This window comes from Durio zibethinus, chromosome 26 (genome assembly GCF_047325235.1).
Source record: "Durio zibethinus cultivar Kanyao isolate XHJ-2024 chromosome 26, ASM4732523v1, whole genome shotgun sequence".
In the NCBI taxonomy this organism is placed as follows: Eukaryota; Viridiplantae; Streptophyta; class Magnoliopsida; order Malvales; family Malvaceae; genus Durio; species Durio zibethinus.
This window is the reverse complement of record NC_143187.1, coordinates 6,061,444-6,085,206: the sequence shown is the minus strand read 5'-3', so window position 1 is coordinate 6,085,206 and position 23,763 is coordinate 6,061,444. Positions and strand designations below refer to the sequence as shown.

Sequence of the window (23,763 nt, the reverse complement as noted above, 5' to 3'; positions counted from 1 at the left end):
GATATACTAGTGACTTTCAGAACACAGACGGAATTTGGCGCTTTTTGACGGCGTTAGTTAGGTGCAGCTATATGCCGACAGTGGGAGACAGCCACGTGGGCCCACGCTCGTCATTTTTTTTTTTTCAAAAAAGCAAAAACGGTTACTTCACGTTTCTTCTATGTATTCGCTTCCTTGACTTTCTTTTGTGTACAGTATAATAAAGCACGTGATAAACAATTCGTATCGGTGGAATAGAAAGGACATGTTGGGGGTAATTTGGTCATGTTATTCGAACAACACGTGGTAGGACCATACAGATTATGATTTGTTGATTTCCCACTCAGATTATCGTTATTTTTAATTTTATCAAATTAATCTCAAATTTTGACTAAATAAACCTTTAAAAATACTTTGTTCAAAGTCGATCGGACTCCAACCACATATATATGGGAATAGAAGACGCATTTTTTCATTATATTTTTTATAGTTAAAGTTTGAGAAAATATATAAATTAATATTTAAAGAAATAAAATTTACAATTCATATTATGAATTTTTAAATAATATATTATTTTTATCAAATTTTAATATTATTAATTTAATTTGTTTATATGATATATAATTATAATAATTTTGTTATAATTTATATTATTTATTAAATATTTAGTAAAAACTTTCATATGAATATCATGTAATAAAAAATTATTGATGGATCTTAGAGATTCAAGAAAATTAAAGAAATATGTTTTTAATTTATATTAAAAAAAAAGATGTTCATAGTATTATAGTAAATATATAACAAGATAGTATTTGTCAAATGTACCGTATATAATATTATATGATTAATGAAATTAAAGTTTGAATTAATATGGTATATGATTTAAAAATTTATAATGTAAAGTATATATTATTTAAAAGTTTATGATGTAAATTATAATTTTTTTATTTCTTTAATTATTAATTTATACATTTTCTCAAAGTATAGATAAAAAAAATGTAATTTACTCTTGGTGTATCTGCCACCTGTCGAATTATATAATAAAACTTATAAAAGCCAAAATAATGGTAAGAGTATTAAAATATTATCACCTGCCGATTTTTCAATTTTTTTTAATACCATTAAATTTGGACCCAACGACTATAGTTGTTTCTTCAAGATTCCTTATAGCCATTAGTAGCAGGAGAAAAAAAAAAGGATAAAATTAAAAATTAATTTAAAAGTATAGTGTTTAATTTCGATCAATTTATTTTTTATTCAATTTTATTTAAATTTAGATATTAAATGTTAAATTAAATTTAGATTGAAATGTAAAAAAAATGAAAAATATTTGAATTCAACCAAATTATATAGTTTTATTAATTTATATATATATTAATTTTTTATAAAACAAAATAATTTTTTTATTTAAATTCATTTAAATATAATAAATAAATTTTTAAAATAATATTAAAATATTTTAAAATCCAATGAATCAAATTGAATCAATATCATTTGATTCAAATTGAATTGACTTTAAAATAAATTTAATTTAAATTCAAATCGATTTTTTAATCTATAATAATATAAATTAATCAAAATAAACAAAATTTAAACCAAATCAAACCAAACTATTATCAACCATAGTCATTAGCCAATTCGCATTTTTTACCAGTACTCCCCTATGCTTAAATAAAAAATGGAAAAACTATTTTGCCATTGTCATGAAAGGGGAAGAATCCATGTCAAATATATGGACAACAATGGCAACGATGAAAAACTGTCCAAAGAGCAAAACATCAATGGCTTGATAGGTCAGAATGTGAATTTGGCTGGTGAAAATTGTTAACTAACTATATGTAAAATGAAAGCGGGGTTTAGTTTTTTTTTTTTTTTTTTATTCGTCTCCTTTGAAGGAAAATATGAGATTTATTATTATTTTTCATGAGTTTACAATGTTTTGTGAATTTCTTTTAACTATTAGTAAGTGGGTTTCGGGTTTATTGATTGCTTTACTAATATTTAGGCGCCTTTAATAAATAAGATAAGCAAAAACGATAACGGAAAATATGTGATAAAAAAATATTAAAAAAAAAAGTAAACCATAATAAATACAACAGCAATTGCATCCTTGATGCAAGCTTAGGTTACATTAGGTTAGGTTAATTATTTAAAAAAAAAAAAGGTTACATTAGGTTAAAATGCTAAAAGAGTTTTCGAAATATATTTTTTATTTAGATAAGTCGTTGTATTATTTTATATTAAAATAAATTCTTAATTTTTATTTAAATTTGTATTCAAATAAATTTTTATCTTTTTATTTATACTTATATAAGCTATTAACATAAATTAATATTTTATTCAAAATAAAAGTATATTTTTAATACAAATTAAAAATAAAAATTTATTTGAGTACAATAAATATAAAAATTTATTTAAATAACATAAGGAAATTAAAAAATTATTTTCTTAGTTTTGCTTATATGCAAGAATAAGAGAAAAATATAAAATTATCTCAAATACTGTTTTTTTTTTTAACCTTTACTAATAAATTTTTTTTTAAAAAATCACAATCTCCTAATTTTCCAACTCCAATTTTTTTCCTCTTTGGGTCGGTCGAGGGATCCGAACCCCCACAATGTGGTCCGTACTCCGTAGTCACGTCCTCCAGTCCTTCGTGCCACATGCCCCATACCTCGTCCCTAATATAAATAGTCTTTAGGTAAACAATTAATATTGTAGGCAAATTTGCACTCAAAAACACAATTTAAATATGCAAGGAATATGATTGGATTTTTTATGGTATAAGGGCTTTTTATGTTACTGAGTTTTATTCAAAAATTTGTAAACATAATGGGAGTTTTCAAAGATAATATGTGATGAAACCTTGTAAATTTCATACCACGTGAGATTTGTAAACTTGTAAATTTCAATTCAAAATTAAGCTTATTACGTTATTAAAATCTAAAAAAAATTTCAAATTGTTGTAACAAAGATATTTCGTGATTCTAATAAAAGTAGTAATAATTTCGTGCATAAAAATATTAAAACACCTACCACATGTTGTTGCTTTCATAAAAACAATTAAGTTTAAAAAAAAAAAAAAAAGAAACGATGGGAAATTTGATCGATGGGAAGATTCTTAATTTAAACCAAACAAAACGATGAAGAACAGACATTTCAACTGGCTATATATATATATATATATATATATATATATATATATCTGAGTGTGTGTGTCCATATAAAAAATTTCAATGAAAACTCGTTTGGTTTCTGTTTAATTTCTCAAATTATTATCGCGGGTGTCATGTCTGTTGTATATATATATATATATATATATATATATATATATATATATATATATATATATATATCTGAGTGTGTGTGTCCATATAAAAAATTTCAATGAAAACTCGTTTGGTTTCTGTTTAATTTCCCAAATTATTATCGCGGGTGTCATGTCTGTTGTCTTGTTGGCAATTCAGACAAAAGAAAAAAAAAAATTAGCTCAGAGGGGAAAAAAAATCATGGAACAAAAAATTGATAATAATTTAAAATTTTGATTTTATTATAATTAATTACAATATAAATTTTTATTTTTAATTAATTGAATACTTAAATATTTATTTTTATTTAATTAAAACTTTAAACATATATTATCACCTTACTTAAAGTCATCGGTTTGATGAAAATTGATATTGACAATTAATCAATTTTTGTTTAATAAAACTCAATTAATAAAAATATATGTTTAAAATTTTAACAAATTATAATAAAGTAATACAAATTTAAATAATTATTAAATTTTTTTTATAATCTTTTCTATCCTTTTGCCAAAAAATTAAAATCAATGCTTCTTCGATGCTTTGTTTTCCTTTGTTTAATTCTATGACTTGGCATTTGTATTTTGTACTCAAAATAAAGGAAAAAAATGAAATACATATTTGGTTGAAAACTAAGAAGAAATTAATTATTTATAAACTTGTATTTGTAAATTTTTCATTCAAGATTTTTAAAAAATATTTTCTTATATTTAGTTAGTAATATGTTTAAAAGAAATTTAAATTTAAATTTAAAAAACTGATCTTTAAAAATCGAATTAAAACATTAGTATTTGAGATAAAAAAAAATTAACATTTAAATAAATTAATAGAATTTGCATTAGAACGAGACAAATAGTTTTAAGTTTTTTAGGTTGTATCTAGAATATAATAGAAGTGGTTATAAATGTTAAAATTTAAATTTTATATTTATTAAGTATTAATTTTTAAAAATAATTATATGAATCAAATAAATTAAATTGTAAATTCTTTTATTTTTTTTAACTTACGGTAGAATACATTAAAAATTTTTCATTTTTAGCTCAAATTAATTTAGAGCAAGGTTAAATATAAAAATAACTCATGTATTATACATTTTTTATTAATTTGGTATCTAAAAAAATAAAATTTTTAATTTGATTCTTCAACTTTCATTTTGTCATCTAGTCATCCACTTTAGTAATTGAGACTAATGCCGTTAATTAACTTACTAACATGATATAAAAATCGAATAAAACGCTTATGCTTACATGTGTCAAAAAAAGTCTACGTGATGCCACATAATCAATTGCAAAGTCAACATTAAATGAAAATTTCAAAAATTTTGAAATATTTTCAAAATTTTTAAAAAATGAAATATTTAAAAATAAAAAATTTATGAAAACTTAAAAAAATTAAAAAATCTTAAAATTTTAATGAAAAATAAAAAAAAAATCTCAATTTTTCATAAAAAATAAAAATTTTAATAAAAATAATTTCTTCTAAAATAAAAAATACTAAAACTTAAAAAATTGAAAACAAAAAAAATCTAAAAATTTGTAAAAAATTGTAAAAATTCTTTAAAACTTATGAAAAAAAGCTTCATATTTTGAACCTTACAATTTTATTTTTTTATATATATTTGATGAATTTTTTAGAATTTTTATCAAAATTTTGAAAATTTTTGAAGTTTTTAAGTTTTCATAAATTTTTTAATTTTTATAATTTTAAAATATTTTACATTTAAAAAAGTTTTAAAATTTTTCAAATTTTTTGAATTTTTCTTTTAATATTAACATGACAATTGATGATATAACACTAACTAAATTTTTTAATATGTGTCAACATCTTATTAAATATTTATGTCACGTTAGTAATTTGACTAACAACAGTAGTTTAAGGTATCAAAATGAATGACGTAATGAAAGTTTGAAGACCTTAATTTTTATTAAAATTTTGTGATTTTTTAAAATATTCAAATTTCATAATTTTTTATAATTTCTATAAATATTTCATATATTTTTTTATTTTTTAATAATTTTTATAATATTTCAGATTTTTTTAAAAAAATTTAGAATTTTAAAATTTTAAATTTTTTTTTAATACTAGTGTGGCAATTGATGATGTGACATTGACTAAACTTTTTTTATATGTCTTAACATTTTATTGGATGTGCATATCGCATCAGTAAGTTAACAAGTTTGAAGTATTAAAGTGATTGATGGAATGAAAATCAAGTATCAATTTGATAATTTTATTTATTTTGGTACAAAACTAATAAAAAATGTATAATATATGTGCTATTTTTTTATTTAACCTTTTAGAGTACTATTTACATTTGCTTATGAGGAATCACCTTTTTGTTAGTAGTAACTCAAATCTCATAAGAGATTTATTTGAGATTTGTTAAATATTGCTTGATGGACAAAAAAACTTACAAAAAGAATAATTTTAAGAGAAAATAAATTTTTAATAAGCAAGATTGACTTGCAGAAGATAAATTTTAAGAAGAAAGAGATTTTTAATAGGCAAGTTTATATAGTTATAAATAAGTGAAGTCTCTACAATATTAGGTATAAGAAAAAGATGTAAGAGAGTTATAAGATTTTGTGGGATAGACACCCCACAAGAGTACTTGAGATTTATGTCTTATGGGTGTATATGTTTGAATATTTGAAAAGTGGATTATAGGAGATTGAGAGAGTCTACATAGGTATGATGAATGGGTACATATAGGTATGTGTTTATTTATGTTGAAAGGGTGGCACATGGGTTTATATTTATTTAGATTGAGAATATTCCATAGGGCTATAAGAGATTAAGAAAGCTTATAGGTATTGATTATTGAGTGAAATTAATTTAATGTAAATTTGTAATTCTCTACAACTAGTGGATCTTATTTCTCATTCGTGAAAATAGGTCGATTAAACCGAATCGCATTAAATTATTATCTCTTATATGTGCTTGGTTGATTTTTTTATTTTGTTTCCACTGGTGTAATTGGATTGAGGCTATTTGACCTAACAAGTGATATTAGAGTTGAAAGTTCAAGACGTGAGAAAAGCTGATGTTCGATACATAGGAAAAGATAAGTTTAGAGGAGCTCGTTTCAATAAAAGAATTCGAGTTTAAAATTTAAAAATTGAATATCGATTTACGTGAAGCGTGAATACACATAAAAGAATATGATTGTAAGAATTTTATTGTAGATGGAGTCAAGTATGTTTAGCATGAAAATAAATAATTTGATAAAATTTAAGTTAATATGGAGATTGTTAGGAATAGTGACTCAAATCCCATAAGAGATTTATTTGAAATTTGTTAGATATTACTTGATGGACAAGAAAACTTGCAAAAAAAAAATTCAAAGAGAAAATAGATTTTTAATGGGTAAGTTTGATTTGCAGAATAAGAGTTTTAAAAAGAAATAGATTCTTAATAGGCAAGTTTGAATAGTTATAAATAGGTGAAGTCTTTGTAAGGTTAAGTATGAAAAAAATATATACGAGAGTTGTAAGATTTTGTGGGATAGATATCCCATAAGAGTATTAAGGATTTATGTTTTATGAATGTATATGTTTGAATGTTTAAGAAAAAACTATAAGAGATTGAGAAAGTCTATATAGGTATGATGAATGGGTACATATACGTATTTATTTGTTTATGTTGAAATAGTGTACATGAGTTTATGTTTATTTGGGTTAAGAATACTTTGTAGGATTATAAGAGATTAAGAGAGCATATAGATATTGATTATTAGGTGAGATTAATTTAATGTATATTCGTAATTCTCTACAACTAGTGAATCTTATTTCTCATATGTGAATGTAGGTCAATTAGATCAAATCACGTTAAATTATTATCTCTTACGTTCGCTTAATTGATTATTTGATTTTACTTTAATTAGTGTAATTGGATTTGAGCTATTTGGCTTAACACCTTTTATAAAATCTTGGGTGTTGGATAGTATTATTGCTTAGAGTGACGCTGGATAGAGGTAATAATGATTTGAATTTGATTCATTTTTTTTAGATAATATACAAAATTATGAATTTTTAAAATTTAATTTGAATATGAATTGAATTTTCATATAATTCGAACTGAACATCGTTCAACATTTTTTAAGTATAAAATATTTTATTTTTATATATTATTTTAATATAATTTTTAATATATTGAAATAAATTTAGGTATAAAATAATTATTTTTATTTTATAAAAATTTAAAAAATATATAAAAATTAATAAAAATATATAATTAGATTAGATTAGATTTTTTTTATTTTTTACTTTTTGATCTGAAATTTAAACCAAATACAATATATACATTTATAATTTAAATTTAAATTGAATCAAATAAAAGAATTAATATAATTTAAATTAAATACTATGATTTTTAATTAATTTTTTATTTTTTTATTTTTTTCTCATCCTGACAAGAAAGGTTCATGATCCCCACCTCAAAATTTTTACCTCACTTATTATTCAATAATTAATCTTACCTAATTATTAATTACTGTTTTAAAATTTTTAATTATTATTATTTAAAAAAAAGAATATTACAATAAAAGAGAAAGAAGAGAGGTTAAGATCTAATTATTAATTACTATTTTGATTTTTTTAATTATTATTTTTTTTTCATGGGAAGTAAAATCTTAAAAAAAAAAAGTTAAGATCGAACTTCAACTTTATATCTTTTTATGGTTTATTTGATCACCAAATTAAGAAGTTGAAGATATATTTTTAATTATTGTTCAACACTTCGTTTATTAATTTTTTTGCTTTTGCCTTTGCTTTCGCTCTGTGAACTGTACTTTTTTGTTGTGGTCCGAGAAAGTTAGAGACAATGACAACTGATTAGGGCCACGGAGAAAACTACGAAAAGTTCAAATGGACAGGAAAGGCTGATCGCACGAAAATAATGTGGCAAATGAAATTGATGATTTTTTTTTTGCCAACGGGACCAGTTAGTCGGTCAGGCAAGCATTATTTGAATGCGTCTGCCTTGGGCTGTTGTGTGGAAAATGTATTAGCCAAAATAAGCCCAAACGTCTTCGCCTACTCCAATCACATCAATAGAAAAGGAAAAAATCAAAGTCCATGAGGTGACTTGTCTAAGCATTGCCATCACTGGTTTGTATTTCCAATCTCTACCACTATGGACCATGGGTTGGTTTGAAAAGTACTCAAATTGAAAGTCACATCTATGCTTCGTATTGTTTGTGCGGAATTGCCGTCACGAAAAGGAAAAATGAGGAAAAAAAAAAAAGGAATTTGCTTGCTTGTTTTTGTTAAGGAACTCCGTGTTACATGTAATAATTAATGCAAATAATTTGAAAAAAGAAATTTAGATAAATATTTGATTTATTTTAAATATAATAAAATTTTCTTTTAGGTGTAAATCAACTTTTAAAAATTTTATTCTTAAAATACATTACTTAAATTAAAAAAATAAAATTGCATTTCAATTTTTTTAATTCATTTTGAATCATGAGCAAAAAAATTTGAAGATGAAAAACAATAGAATGATTCTTGAAAGATTGAATATAAATTTTTTTATATGAATAAACATATGTTAGGTGAATAAACCTATGCTCTTCCTCATTCATGCACCAAAGATTTGGAGTTGATTTTATTTTCTATCCTTAACTTTTTTTTCCATATATAGCTCATGATTGAACATTTTACTATTTGTCTTTATCCTTGCTGTCTTGGGTTTCTTGTGTTAGATTCTTTATGCTCTGATGGAAACTTTTTCTTGGAGCCTATAAGATTTTTTATTGATAAAAAAGGAAAATGATCTCATCTATCGTCATAAAGTTTGAAATATCAACAGAATAAAAAATTATCACGTATCCTACTTAAATATATCTAAAAAATTAATAAATTTTTGTAAAAATAATTATGCATGTGATAATATTTTTATTTTTATTAATAATATATAAAAGATGAATTTAATAAGAAAATAAATAATTATCTATTATGTATATAAAGTATTTAATTGAATTGGTGCCACAACTCACAAGCTATGTGACATCAATTCAGTTAAGAAATTGACATAAAAACCAAAATAAATAAAAATTAGAGATATTTATGTCTTTTAATTTGTTTTTATTTTTTTGGTATTTGACCAAATTTTTTTGGATTTTAAAAAAAATTTAATTTTATAAAGCACATATTTTAAAGAAATTACCCACTTCTAAAAAAATTACTACTATATTTTTACTTTCTTATCTTTTTTTACAATAATATTATTATTTTCTTTCAAAACACCCAACCAAATTCTACTATGAATAATGTCTTTTGTTAAGCCATGGTCTTAGTCCTCATTGGATTCAACAAAGAAGCCCATCACTGAGACAAGCTTTAGCAACTAGCCCGAAATTGATTGTTGGGTCATAAATCCAACAACACCTTGAATATTCTACAAAGAGTGCTGCTAAATACATCCTAATTTTTTTCTTCATACTCTATTTTTTTTTTTTCAAAAATTTTTATAAATAAAATTACTTAATTATTATTTTTTCTTTCAAGCAAGTTTTTGATAATATGTTTCTGAAAAATCATATGACTTCTTGAAAATAAATTTTCAAAAAATCATAACTCTTTTTAAAAATAAAATTTTAAAAAATTAAGTTTATGAAAAAATTTACTTTCGAAAAGGTTTATAATTTTTAAAAAATAAATTTTTAAAAATTTATATAACTTTTCAAAATTTTATTTTTAAAAAGTTATAAATTTTTAAAAAATTACGAGAAAAGTAATTAAATAATTTCACTTACAAATTTTTTTTTAAAAATAAAGTATGAAAAGAAGATATGTGAATCTTCTGAATCCACAAATGAATTTCTAAAAGGAAAAAAAAAAAAATCCCACAGTCGCCCTGAATCTGTTGATGGTCTAGTTTTATTTTTTTACACAATACAATACACAATGTGAATAGCACAAAGTAAAGGCTGAAGGCTGAAGGCTGAATGCTGAATGCCGAATGCTGAAGCCCAAGTTTTGACAGGTGACGATCATTTCAATCCATACATGCTTACGGTAATAACGGATTTTCCAAGCTTGACCTGTTCAAAACTTGTTCCCACTCCCTCTCTCTTTGCCCTCACAAGAAAAAAAAAAAAAAAAAAGACAAAACGATACCATGAGGAAAACACAACAACAATCCAAAGGAATGCAAAAAATTAGCACAACAATAGCTCCCCACAATCGTAATGCTAAAAATACATTGCCAAAACCCGGCCTGAGGCCTCCATTGTCCGGTTAAAGTAATGGCCGTAGGTTGGTTTTTCAGGCCATTTCTCCTGTTGTTATCTTTGTACGTCCTGTTGCCGTTGACACTTTCGGTATCAGATTCTGAGGCCTTGCTACAGCTAAAGAAATCTTTTACCAATGCTAGTGCTCTCGATTCTTGGGTGGCCGGTTCAGCCCCTTGCAACCAAGAAGGACCTTGGAATGGACTGCTTTGTTACAATGGCACTGTCACGGGTTTGCGTCTTGAAGGAATGGGATTATCAGGAAATATTGATGTTGGCGCTTTGATCGAGATGAAGGATTTGCGTTTTTTCAGTGTTATTAACAATTCTTTTACGGGCATCATTCCTGAAATCAATCGTTTGGGTGCTTTAAAGGCTTTATTCTTGTCAGGGAATCAGTTTTCGGGTGCAATTCCGGCCGAGTATTTTGCCAAAATGGGATCACTCAAGAAAGTTTGGTTATCACATAACAAATTTACAGGGAACATTCCATTTTCATTGGGTCAGTTGCCTTATCTCATCGACTTACATCTCGAAAACAATCAATTTAGTGGACATATTCCGGCATTTAATCACCCAACTTTGAAGTCTATCAATTTATCAAATAATGAACTTGAAGGGGAGATTCCTTCTAGTTTGTCAAAATTCAATGCAAATTCATTTGCGGGTAATCCAGGTCTTTGCGGAGAAGAGCCGGGTGTTAGCTGTAGCAAGGCAGTTGAAACTTCTCCGGAATCAACGTCAATTTCTAACAACTATGATAACAGAGATGAAAAAAGTGATTCCAAAAAGATTACTGCACCAATCATAACGTTAGGAGTGATGCTATTTTTTATGATTATCTTCTTGGCAACCAGATGGAGGAAAAAGAAGCAGGAGGATGTCAATGTGGTTGGAAAGGGAAGCTCTAACGAGGCGGTTGAGGTGCAGGTTTCGGTGGCAGCTAGAAGAGAAGTGGAAGTAGGCAGAAAAAGTGCAAGCTCTAGCCGTAAAGGTTCTAATCATGCAAAGGCCGGTGTTGATGCAGTAGCAGAGCTAGTCATGGTAAATAATGAAAAGGGTGTTTTTGGGTTGCCAGATTTGATGAAGGCAGCCGCAGAAGTGCTTGGAAATGGAGGGCTGGGGTCTTCTTATAAGGTCAAGATGGCTAATGGAGTCACTGTGGTGGTGAAAAGGATGAGGGAGATGAATACATTAGGGAAAGATGCATCTGATAAAGAGGTTAAAAGGCTTGGGAATCTACGACACCCCAATATTTTGACACCTTTAGCTTACTATTACCGGAAAGAGGAAAAGCTTTTTGTCTATGAATACCTTCCTAAAGGCAATTTGCTTTACCAATTGCATGGTATGAGATTCCCTTCCCCAGAAGTTTATATGACCTTTTGCCTTTGTATTTTATATGTCTCAAACGTTATTCAATGTATTGCTCTTAAGTCTTAACAACGAAGCATGCCCCATATTATTTAGTCATTCAGTTCTGGATTAGAGGATTACTGACTAGCTTTTTCTATTTTCTTGCTTCAAAATCATTGCGGAAATGCTCTCGATTCTGTGGTCGTTTTTCAACTCATTCAACATTTTCTTTCCTTGTATGCCTTATACTGTTATACGCAATAATAAACCATCTATGGATTCTGGTAAATAACATATAATTCTCCAGGTGATCGTGACACATCCCATGTTGAACTTGATTGGCCTGCCAGACTAAAGATTGTGCAAGGAATTGCCGAGGGACTAGATTATCTTCACACTGAACTTGCTTCTCTTGATGTGCCTCATGGCAATCTCAAAGCAAGCAATGTTCTGCTCGGCCCTGATAATCATCCATTTCTCTCGGACTATGGATTTTGCCCATTAGTAAACAGTAGCGGGGTAGAAGCCCTGTTTGCTTATAAGACCCCGGAAGCTATACGACATGGAACAGTATCTCCTAAAAGTGATGTATACTGCCTAGGAATTATCATTCTTGAGATCCTTACAGGGAAATTCCCTTCTCAATATCTTAGCAATGGAAAAGGTGGAACAGACGTAGTCCAATGGGTGACATCTGCATTTTCAGAAGGGAGACAGGCTGAATTGCTTGATCCAGAGATTACCGGCTGCCAAAACTCACTTGGCAGCATGGAGAGGCTCCTCCACATAGGCACACTTTGCTCTCAAAGTAGTCCTGAACAGCGATTAGAAATGAAAGAAGCCATTAGAATGATAGAGGAGATACAAGTAGAGGGCGGACTAGGGTCTTGCTCTCAGGCTAGAACAACGCAAGTCTTACCATCTCTTCGAGAAGGATTTGCAGATGCACCAAATAGTAATTCATCTAGTTTCCAAGAATGGAATGGTGAGCACGCAAGAAGGAGTCATAAATCAGAAAGCTTTGCAGATAGACAGGGACATTCGTGATGGTGATAGTTTTGTCTTAGCCACCTGCCAGCTACAAAGAAATTACGTGCACAACTATGTAAATAGAAGTTTTAATTTTGTGATGTGGAAACATTTCTGTATATAATTCTCAACGGAGATTGACTTGCAAGGGCTTCTACAATGATCTGTTGGCCCCTACTGTAGAAAATTTAGGTTGATGTTAAAAACAAGTGAAAAGATCATGTTGAGATGTAACTTTATTAGCATTTTCCTACTTCTTTTAACCTATAAATTAATTGCATTGTTTTAACTTTCCTGAAACATGTTTTATAAGCAATTCTGTGCTGTTTGAATAACAAATTATGGAACTATGTCGAATTCAGAAACTTGTGTTATAGGAACCTCACACACAACATGTAATAAATGGTTTCTATCCATTAATTGTCAAATATGAAGCTCATTTCCTCTAGCTTTACCCAACAAGTTTAAATTTTAGCAAGTCTGAGGACAATGTGGTGCCCAACCCCAAGAAAAGGACTTTGCTGCATTGGAGTTTGGCTTTCGCTGTCAGAAAATTTCCCTATAATTCTGGTTAAAAATTAAACCATGATTTTTGGGATTTTCCACATTATATATATCAAGCTCAAGCCCAACTATTAGGCATAAAACACTCAGCTTCTGACGGGAAATTTTAGAACCCTTTGAGACTTCCAAGTTTCCAACTAATTTACAGATTAAACATTAGATTAGTCAACCGATCACTACCTCATATAGCTCAATACAGCTGGAGATTTCACAAAAAAATGAATAATTTAAACTAACCCAATTTATAGACTCCAGAGCACCGACCTGGCATGCAACAATGAGCCTGACTTTGCACTCACATTAAATATTTGAACATTGTAAGTGGTAGTACTACTTAATAATAATAATAATCCAAAATTCATTTAACATCTTCCCATATTCCCATACTTGCACATTGAATCAGGACAGTGATTCGGCCCCTCGGCCCTTACTATTATTAGGAATTTTCACTAGATGGCTTGGGTTAGAAGTAAAATTTTCACTAATACTTGAGAGCTTTTGCTGAGTGTTTTTTTTTTTTTTTTTTTTTATCGTGATGCGTTTTAGGATGGATTCTTAATATTTAAAAATTACTTATAATTCCCGCAATAAGTATACAACAGTTGAATGATATCATATTAATAAATGTTCAGCCAGAAAGCAACTTTGTTTAATGTTTTAAACAGCAGAAGATCATTACCATTAGGGAAAAAGTACATCAGCTAAAGCCAAAAAAAAATATGTTCATTTTTTTTTCTACTTTCAATCGCCCTTTTGGCTGCATCCACTCGTGCAACTCCTAATTTAAAAAAGAAAAAAAATTAAATTATTATAGTAGTAATTAAGTATGTATTAATTATTATTATCCGTAATGCAAAGCATGCATGCACGTGAACGTCGGCCTAATCTGGCAGTAGATTAGTTGACTTCATTTAAATCGTAATATAATTTATCTTGTTGTGCATCTGGCAATTCCCAATACCACAAGGGTAACACAAGAACAGCATCTGAATTTCCTGTATTTGTTTAATTAATGCATTAAAAATATTACTCAATTTTTTTTTTTTTTGTCATTCTTTTTCTTCCAATATAGTTAATCTTTCTCATTTCACCAAAAATATTTACTCCATGGGAAGTTTTATTTTTTTTAACATTAAAGATATGTATCTATTAGTAGTATTTCACATATATAATACTCTAGTTAGCTTTTCGAACTTTTTTTTTTTGGCTAACTTCTAGCTCTAACACCAACCATAGTACGCTGCTTACTTATAACTTTTATTACCACTTTAAGAACTATCTTAATAATTAGAACATGAGATGCTAAATTAAGAGTTTCTAGGAATTTAAAGTTTACATGCTTAATATTTACTTGTGATTTGAAATTGAACTTAACTTAAATAGTTTATTCATTATTTTAAAAGTTAAATTATCGTAAAATTAAAATTCGATTTTCAACACTTATAAAATTTCTCTTCTTATCCTTTTAAATTTTGATTTTTTTTTTTTTGCATAAAAAAAAATTTAGAGGTGAAAAAAATGAGATGGAAGAAGACAAAATTTCATTCTCTAATTAAAAGATTACAAGTATAAATAAATAAATAAATAAAACACTGGGATTTCAAGTATGAATTAATCCTCTTAGCAAAGTTGATCATAGGGTTATTTAGTAGGCAGTCTGTAATTAAACTAGTTAATTTAGCTTTGAATTTAGATATTGCCTTAAAAAAGAAAACATGTGGGGAACCGAATAAGAACAAGCCCACCCAATCGTGCAGGGAATATATATGGGCTTTAAAATGAAGGCCCGGCTATCGTCCAATTGGCCAATCATTTTGACAGCAACCCCACCCAAAATTCTAAAATATCTCCTTTTATTACCATTTTTTTTATCCTGCAAAATTACATCGTTTCGCTTTTTCAATCTTCCTTTAAAAAAATCCAAAAACAAAGGAAAAAAATTCAAAAAAAAAGAGAAAAAAAAAAAAAAAAGGCAAAAGAAAGTCCAATATAAAATTCAAGATAAGACGGAAGAAGTAAACTTCGTGGCAAGTTCGCAGGTATTAGCGGCGAAAGACACAATCGGCGGCAGTTTTGAAAAAAATTATCTTAGAGGAGAAAATGATAGTGAAAAAAAAGCCAAAAGTGTCAAAATTAAAAGTGCAACAACAACAATCCTTCAAAAGATTCCACAAAAGACCCACTTCTCTATCTCTCTTAAATTTGACATTCAGACAACAATCCCATTAGCTGCCTTACTGCATCACCCACTTTCCATTCCATTAGTAACTCTCTCGATCTTTTCCTTTCTATCTCTCAAGAAACGGTTTTTTTTTTAATCCTCCGCCATCGTATCACCACCACCGCCACCGTTTACGCCATCGTATCACCACCAAAGCCACTGCCTTTTTCCTATATTCTTACAAAAGAAAACAAAAAGTTACAAATTTATTCTTTTACTTTTGCTAAACCTTTTTCCAAGATTCCAAAAGAGGAATTTTTTTTCTTTTTTTGCAAATTTTTCAGTTTTTTTTTTTTTTTTATGGAGCCTCCGGAGAATAGTAGTAAGGATAGTAACAGCTACGAATTGGCGGAGAAAATAATCCTACGGTGGGATTCAACGGCATCGGAGGAAGCAAGAGAGAGAATGATTTTCGAAACGGATCGTCAAGAAGCTGATCTTTACCTCCAAGCCGTCGATGAAATCCAACGATCCTTATCCAACGCGTCGATCTCAACTTCTTCCAACAACAACAACGCCGCCGATGACCAGTCAAAAGTCAACACCACAATCCAGATCGCCATGGCTCGTCTAGAAGACGAGTTTCTCAACATCCTCATCACTCACTCCTCTGCTGTGGAAACCGATTCCCTCTTCGATCCGACATCGTCTTCAGTATCAACTCCTTCTTATCACGAACTCGAAGAAGACGATAGCTTAAACAACGACAATAGCAGTCACAGCAATCTGCTTCAGCTTCAGCACTGTGAATCTTCGGATAGTTCGAGTTACCGATCTACAAGCAGTATACGAGAAGTGGATCTGATGCCGGCCGAAGCGATTTGCGATTTACAAGCGATCGCGATGAGGATGATCTCGTCTGGGTACTTACGGGAGTGTATTCAAGTGTACGGTAGCGTAAGGAAATCGGTCGTTGACTCGAGTTGTAGGAAAGTGGGTATTGAGAAGCTCAGCATCGGAGATATCCAAAAGCTTGAATGGGAAGCTTTGGAGAGTAAAATTCGGCGTTGGATTCGAGCCGCGAGAGTTTGTGTGAGGATTTTGTTTGCGAGCGAGAAGAAGCTTTGTGAGCAAATCTTTGAGTGTGTCGGAACGGATATTGATGACGCGTGTTTTATGGAAACGGTTAAAGGCCCGGCAATTCAGTTATTTAACTTCGCGGAAGCCATAAGTATAAGTAGGAGATCTCCTGAAAAGCTTTTTAAGATACTTGATTTACATGATGCTTTGATGGATTTGTTGCCTGATATTGAGGCGGTTTTCGATTCGAAATCATCGGATTCAGTTCGAGTTCAGGCTGCGGAGATTTTGTCCAGGTTAGCTGAGGCCGCTCGGGGGATTTTGTCCGAATTCGAAAACGCAGTTTTAAGAGAGCCTTCTAGGGTCCCTGTCCCTGGTGGAACGATCCATCCTTTGACTAGGTATGTTATGAATTATATCAGTTTGATATCTGATTATAATCAGACTTTGATTGAGCTTATAATGTCGAAACCATCGGCCGGTCCGAGGTATTCGGGTGATCCATCGACCCCAGATATGGAGTTTGCTGAGTTGGAAGGGAAAACTCCTTTAGTTTTGCATTTGATTTGGATTATTGTGGTTTTGCAATTCAATTTGGATGGGAAGTCTAAGCATTATAAAGATGCATCTTTGGCACATTTGTTTATAATGAATAATGTTCATTATATCGTTCATAAGGTTAAAGGGTCACCCGAGTTGAGGGAAATGATTGGGGATGATTATTTGAGGAAGCTGACAGGGAAGTTTAGGCAGGCGGCAACGAGTTATCAGAGAGCTACCTGGGTGAGTGTTTTGTATTGTTTGAGAGATGAAGGGTTGCACGTGAGTGGGGCCTTTTCTTCTGGGGTGTCCAAGAATGCATTGAGGGAAAGGTTTAAGGCTTTCAATGCTATGTTTGAGGAGGTTCATAGATCTCAAGCAACATGGTTGATACCCGATGCTCAGCTTAGGGAGGAACTAAGGATTTCTATGTCCGAGAGGTTGATCCCAGCTTATAGGTCATTTCTTGGGCGGTTCAGGAGCCATATAGAGAGTGGAAAGCACCCCGAGAATTACATCAAGTATTCAGTTGAAGACTTGGAAACTGCTGTGTTGGATTTCTTTGAGGGATACCCTGTATCCCAGCACTTGAGGAGGAGATGAGATGAGTTTTGTCATGGTAGAAACTAGGAGACATTCTTTCAATTTTTTGTGGGGTGTTTGGGCGATATGGTGCTGGTGAACCTGGGGCTTCCCTGAGCTCTCCAATTTGTTAATGACAGCTGATTGAATTATTTCCACGGGTGACGAACCAACAAGATCAGGTGTTAGCTTTCCAGAATAGCCAGGCCCCTGGAGCCTGAATACTTTCTGCACTGTAAGCATTATGTTGGTTTGTTACCACATTCTAGATTTTGTTCCATTTGTTCATATTGTTATTATTGTATTTGTAATTTTGTGTGTTTGCTTTTACTATTATTAATGATATGAAGAAGCATTTTTTTTTTCCTTATTTCTATTCTCTTAGCTATTGTTGCAGTAACCTTTTTCGGTTTGCATACCACAATTATGCATTCTCAGAAAGGTTAACCCTAGTAGGCGTCGATATTGAAGTTAAGCATTCTTGGTGGTGCCTTAAGTTCAAGTTACCTGTATAGATGGACACAATATACAAGGAGAAATTATATTCTGCTTAAATTGAAATGTGATGCTTTGACAATTATTAATGATGTATTGGATTTATGGCAAAATTTATGACTATGATCCACACGCTCGAACTGCACCAATTAGTTTTCTATTAAGATTTCTTTCAAACTGGTCTATCACAATTTGGCGTATCCACTTACCTAAAGTAATTGGCACGATAATTGAGTTTTGCTTGAAAATTCAAGCAGACGATGGCTCTTAGTCTTGGGTCAAGTCAATGCTTGCCTTGCCAATGCACTACTTTTGCATGACTTTGTTAGCGTATAAATAAAATGCCTCTCATTGATCATCCAAAAGCACACTGCAAAAGGTCCTTTACCTGACACTTTGCTATTTAATTCAGTAAATCTAATTAGATAAATTGGTTGACTCTCAAAAGGTCCATTATTATTAGATAATAGATGGAAATTCATCCAGGAAAGTTGCACAATTTCTCAAAACAGAAAAAAAGGGCATGTTACAATTTAGAAAACAATGGCCATCTCAAGAATGAGGGAAGGATAGTTATACTTACCAATCAAGGACAGTTTAATGCGGACTAACCTGAAGAGCATGCAACATATGACTATGATGTCCATTCTCCTCTCCTTCTCTTTCTAGACAGGATAAAGGAGAACAAAAAAAAGAAAGGCTTCTTCCCATATTTTCCTTCTTTTTGACGCGAGGATTCTGGAGCATAAATCACTTTCAAGAAGAGCTAGGTGGTCTATGCAGTTGACTTCTCATTTAATGGATTTCTCCAAATATCAGTGGCCAATACCAGTTCGTTAAAAAAAAAAAAAGCGTGTTAAATTACATGTCACAAACTATATTAATATCAGATAGGACATTGCACGGATTGCCTGTTCCCTTTGTAACAACTAACAGGTGAACAATTTACTGACTAATTTAAATGAACAGATACAAAGAAACAATATGAACTTTGAGGTTAGAAAAAAAAAAGGAAATAAAAAGTTCAACAGCTGACTTTTGGTTGTAATGATTGGCTTGCCATACCCCGATACTGTTGTAGTTCAAACGAAGGTTGAACCAAGTTCTAAGCATCACAGATTCACAGCTTTTAAATCATTCTGTTTTGTCTTCTTCCAAGTCACCATTATATGCTCCATTACTGCCCTGCACTGGTTTAGCTTCAGTTGCACTTCGAAAATCTTTTGAAAGTGTTGGAGATGGTTTTATGAGTGTCAAAGTAGTATCATCTTTGTCAAAATCTTCATTTGGTTCTCCAGAGTAAGCATACCTATTAAGATCAGAACAGCCAAATAGAAAGTACATAAGATGCTGCAAAGACATTGAAATAAGTTCTCTGAGCTCCAAACCAAAATTAAAAAAATGCTTGAACTTCAATATGAGACACAATGGAACACAACTAAATGGTCTCTAAACTTAGTAACAAAGAGAAACTAGCTTAAAACTGATACAATCCCATACTAATAAAGCCTATATTGGCATCTCAAGTTGCTGGGTGTAACCTTGATTTACAATAAGTAAATCTTTAAAACAATTGAGTGAATGCAATTTTTCTGAATGTCCATAAAACACTTCATAAATGAACTAATATCAGAAAAGGAATGGCAGAAAAAGAAGCTTAGACTCCACAAGCTAGATCTTTACCGCATTGAATTCTGAGAGGGCGCCCAAAGAACACAAATGACACATAGCAGAGAGAAGGATAAGACTTGCCAGAAGGCTGGGATGATCCAGGCATTCTGCCATTGCTCATTGTAAACATCATTTGACTTGAAATAAAGCTGAAAATACGGTTACAAAAAGTTGTTAGATGCAAGAGGTTTGAAAACAACGCCATTTCTAAAATGGTAATTTACATTTTCCTCACTCTATGTTGCAGATTCTGATTATTCTATCTCATCCTTCCTATTTAAAGATGCAAGACTACACAATTAAATTGCAGGCATGCTCTTTACATTCTTCTAAATTATATGCTGAGCTTAAATTTATTGATAAAACAGCCAAAAAAAGCATTAAAGTTAATGGACTTGACTACCTCATAGCATATCCAACCCACAGACACAATAAGAGCTACCGCCAATGCATTTGTGAACTTCCTGTATATATCCAGCTTTACCACCATCCTTCTAGCCTGTTGCACCCATTAGCGAGAAAAAATTGGAAAGCAATTTTCTTTAAAGTTCAAGTGTCATTATTTTTAATAATAAAACAAACAATAAAAGATGGATGATGTACTGTTGTTACACTAGCATTATATAATTTCAAAAGATATAATAGCGAGGCATTAGAAAGAGAAAAATTCAATACAGGATTAAATGCATGCATAAACATGTCTTAGACCACAGATCAAGCAACAAATATTATCTTGGTGTAAGACCACAGATCAAAGTTATTATTACCTTGTTTGCAATGTTACACCTTCAATTATTTCTATGAATAGAAACAAATCTATGCAGCTAGGTTCTACTGCAGTCAAAGACACAATTGGTAAGGGATAACTTTTTTCATTTAAGATTGTATTGGAAAATTTAATGAGTATTTCCATTTAATTATGATTAATATTGTTGCTGCAGGCTGTTAAACTAGATGGTCTTAAAACATGAAGGGACTTATAAGGATCTTCATCTGTCTCCATTTACATGATATCAACTAATCATCAAGGAACTTATAAGGATCTCATTTCCTATTTTTGTGATTTTAAAAATTCATATGTTCATATGCTGTCAGTGTCAGCGATCACTTGTATATATCCACTTGCAAAGAACGAAAGATATGAATCTTTATCATAGAGGATCTCAAGAATTCACTCTTACATATGAATGAGTTGCAAAAGGAAAATATTAATATTGCTATTAACTTGACATCACTGACAAAGTAAAGAGAAAATACCTGAAGTTTATTTAGAGTTGCGGAGAGAGATGTAAATATCCAAAGAATGAAGAAGGTATCTAAGATTGCCACAGGAAGAACCAAAAACAGTCTTGCCTTTCCAGATAGATCACTCACTGCACCAACATTTTCTACCAACTCAAGAACTTCAGATGCCAGGAAGAAGGTTCCACCAAGCATGATTACTTTTGAAGTAAGCCCACCAAGAGTAGGTCTCACAACACCATAACCCATGGCAACCATCAGCATAATAATCTGCGCAATTGTACGCTTGATGGTACCAAAGGTGACTGCCCACATAGTGATTGCGACGGGCCTGATTCCACTCTCATTGAATTCAGCATAATCAAAATACCAAAGAGCCATCTCAAGCATGCCAAGCGTTATCACTAATGTTATACAGTTTTGTAAAGGAAGAACCTCTCTCCAAAATCTTGCATATTGCGAGAACCAAAAGACTCCGAGGATCACAAAAGCAAGGGACATGAACCCATAGAAATTCATCAGTGGTGCCATTCTACCAGGTAGATAACCAGTAGGATTTTTCCATACAGTTTTCCCCTCTACAGTCAAACCTTTAAGATTTAAATCACAGTGAATGAAGTACAAGTTATACATCCCAGTTTTAGTAATCTGTATAGACTGTGATGGCAATGTTGCAACCACATCATCTCCATTAAATGATATGCGCAACACTTTGGGCCAGCTAGGATTGTGAGTGGAAGGGCGATGAATAACTTCTCCTTCCGAACAAACACCCAGTTTTGCAAGATCTGCTGTGCAACAAACAGCTCTTTGACCCCCATAAGCTGAACCCCCAATTGTCTCTCTATCTTGCACTTCAAAAACAATTGCTTGGATTGACTGTGAGCTAAAGTTAGCAAATTCTTTTGGTCTATGGAATGTGATCTTCTCAAAACTGGTTCAAGGTTACCCACAAGTTCAGTATTCATAAAAAAAAAAAAGAGAAACATCTTCAATACCAACTGCTCTTCAAACATCTAAAAATATAAGTCAATAACACATTCAAAATCATATTCGTTAAACATGTTCTGCTTCCTGGTTTTCCTAATAAGTTAGTACCATGTTCAAATGACTTGACCCGACCACTGACTTAATCAAATAAAAATCTGCAAGAATCTTAAAATTTTGAGTAAATTTTCATCTTTTGCTCTTTCGGGTGCAAAAGGTTTAATCTTTTAGTTTCGTTTCGCTTAAAATACATAAGCTTAAATTTCCTTAGTTCTGTGTCAAATTCAGCATCAGATCCTAACAACTCTCAAATCCCATACAATTCAAACAAACCCCCACTAAAACCACCATCAAAATAAAGAGATCTAAATGGTAAAATTATCAGATACTTGCATGCAAAAAGGGAAATATAAAGAAAAAAGAAATGGGAAAGTGAAAACTAACCGGATGTAAGAGTCGGCACCAATGGAAGTTACATTCTGGGGATCAGCAAAAGAAGAATAAATGCCTTCGCTGCCGCCATGGACGATGAACGCATTGCCTTTACTGACGAATTTCTCTCCATTGTAGTCATGAACTGAAGCATCACTGAGGTAAACAAAGCAGAAACACAAAAGGGGTAGGAGGAAAAGAGGATTTTGAAGCTTCAGCATTGCCAACCAAAGTTCTATTAGAAAAGAAAAAGATGGAGATTTTGGTTGGATCTGCTGATTTGCAGAGTGAAAGGAAAATCTTCTTTCTCTGAGAAAGCCCAAGGCCGAAGTAACAGGTGAAAAGCAAACGGGGAAAGATCAACTTTAAAAAATAGTTTTACATTTTTTAACCATTAATTAATTTTAATCAATTCATAAAATTAGATTAAATATTTTTTTTTTACTTATTCTCTTGTCTTTTAAATCTTTAAATTTATTAAAATTAATAATTAAAAAATATAAAATTTTTTAATTCCTCCCGCAAACAAACTATGTATGATAGAATTTTATATTAATAAATTAATAAAGGGTTAACTCATAAGTTTTTTTGTTTATTGGATGAATTTGAATTTGTTAAGAGATTATAAAAATAATATTTTTTTATAATTTATTACGTTTATTTAAATAATTTATTTAAATTGATTGAAAAAAATATTGTACCGAGCAATTCGGAACCTCTCCCTCGCTTAAAAAAAAAATAATTTGTTACATTAGTGAGAAAATGAGAAAATGATAAGGTAAGGTACTGGCAAAGCTGAAGACAAATAAATCCTGACCGTTAGATATTTGATTTCTGGGTTTAATGTTTGATTAGACTATGATAAGTTCTTACATCAATGCTTAATGATTTTTTTAATCTATCTTTGAATTCTCTATTTTAATATTTATTTGAATAAAAATACTATTACATGCATAAAATTTTTTTAAATCCTAATGCCAATTCTAATAATATGTTAATTTATTCAAATTTCAACATATCAATGCTTAATGATAATTAAAGTGGGATTCGGGGTTAGAGCAAGTAAGAACAATGTGATGTGAACGCTATCGGTTTGTTTATTCCCA

General features: G+C 30.3%; 3 protein-coding genes across 3 annotated transcripts; 2 read left to right on the top strand and 1 right to left on the bottom strand.

Moving 5' to 3' along the window:
* Nucleotides 1-10,129: 10,129 nt before the first annotated feature.
* On the top strand, nucleotides 10,130-13,428 carry LOC111318627 (pollen receptor-like kinase 3). Its single transcript, XM_022921500.2, has 2 exons — nucleotides 10,130-11,866; nucleotides 12,182-13,428. Exons 1-2 carry the CDS (start codon nucleotides 10,534-10,536, stop codon nucleotides 12,919-12,921), a joined length of 2,073 nt encoding a protein of 690 aa, XP_022777235.2. The 5' UTR covers nucleotides 10,130-10,533; the 3' UTR covers nucleotides 12,922-13,428.
* A 2,069-nt stretch (nucleotides 13,429-15,497) lies between these two features.
* LOC111274709 (exocyst complex component EXO70A1-like) lies at nucleotides 15,498-18,200 on the top strand. The gene has a single exon (XM_022859572.2). It carries the CDS (start codon nucleotides 15,989-15,991, stop codon nucleotides 17,849-17,851), a length of 1,863 nt encoding a protein of 620 aa, XP_022715307.2. The 5' UTR covers nucleotides 15,498-15,988; the 3' UTR covers nucleotides 17,852-18,200.
* Nucleotides 18,201-19,140: 940 nt separating this feature from the next.
* LOC111274710 (uncharacterized) lies at nucleotides 19,141-23,013 on the bottom strand. The gene is made up of 5 exons (XM_022859573.2): nucleotides 22,670-23,013; nucleotides 21,254-22,172; nucleotides 20,400-20,495; nucleotides 20,009-20,145; nucleotides 19,141-19,634 (listed from the first exon to the last, which is right to left on the bottom strand). The coding sequence occupies exons 1-5, from the start codon at nucleotides 22,876-22,878 to the stop codon at nucleotides 19,460-19,462; spliced, it is 1,536 nt and encodes a 511-aa protein (XP_022715308.2). The 5' UTR covers nucleotides 22,879-23,013; the 3' UTR covers nucleotides 19,141-19,459.
* Nucleotides 23,014-23,763: the final 750 nt, after the last annotated feature.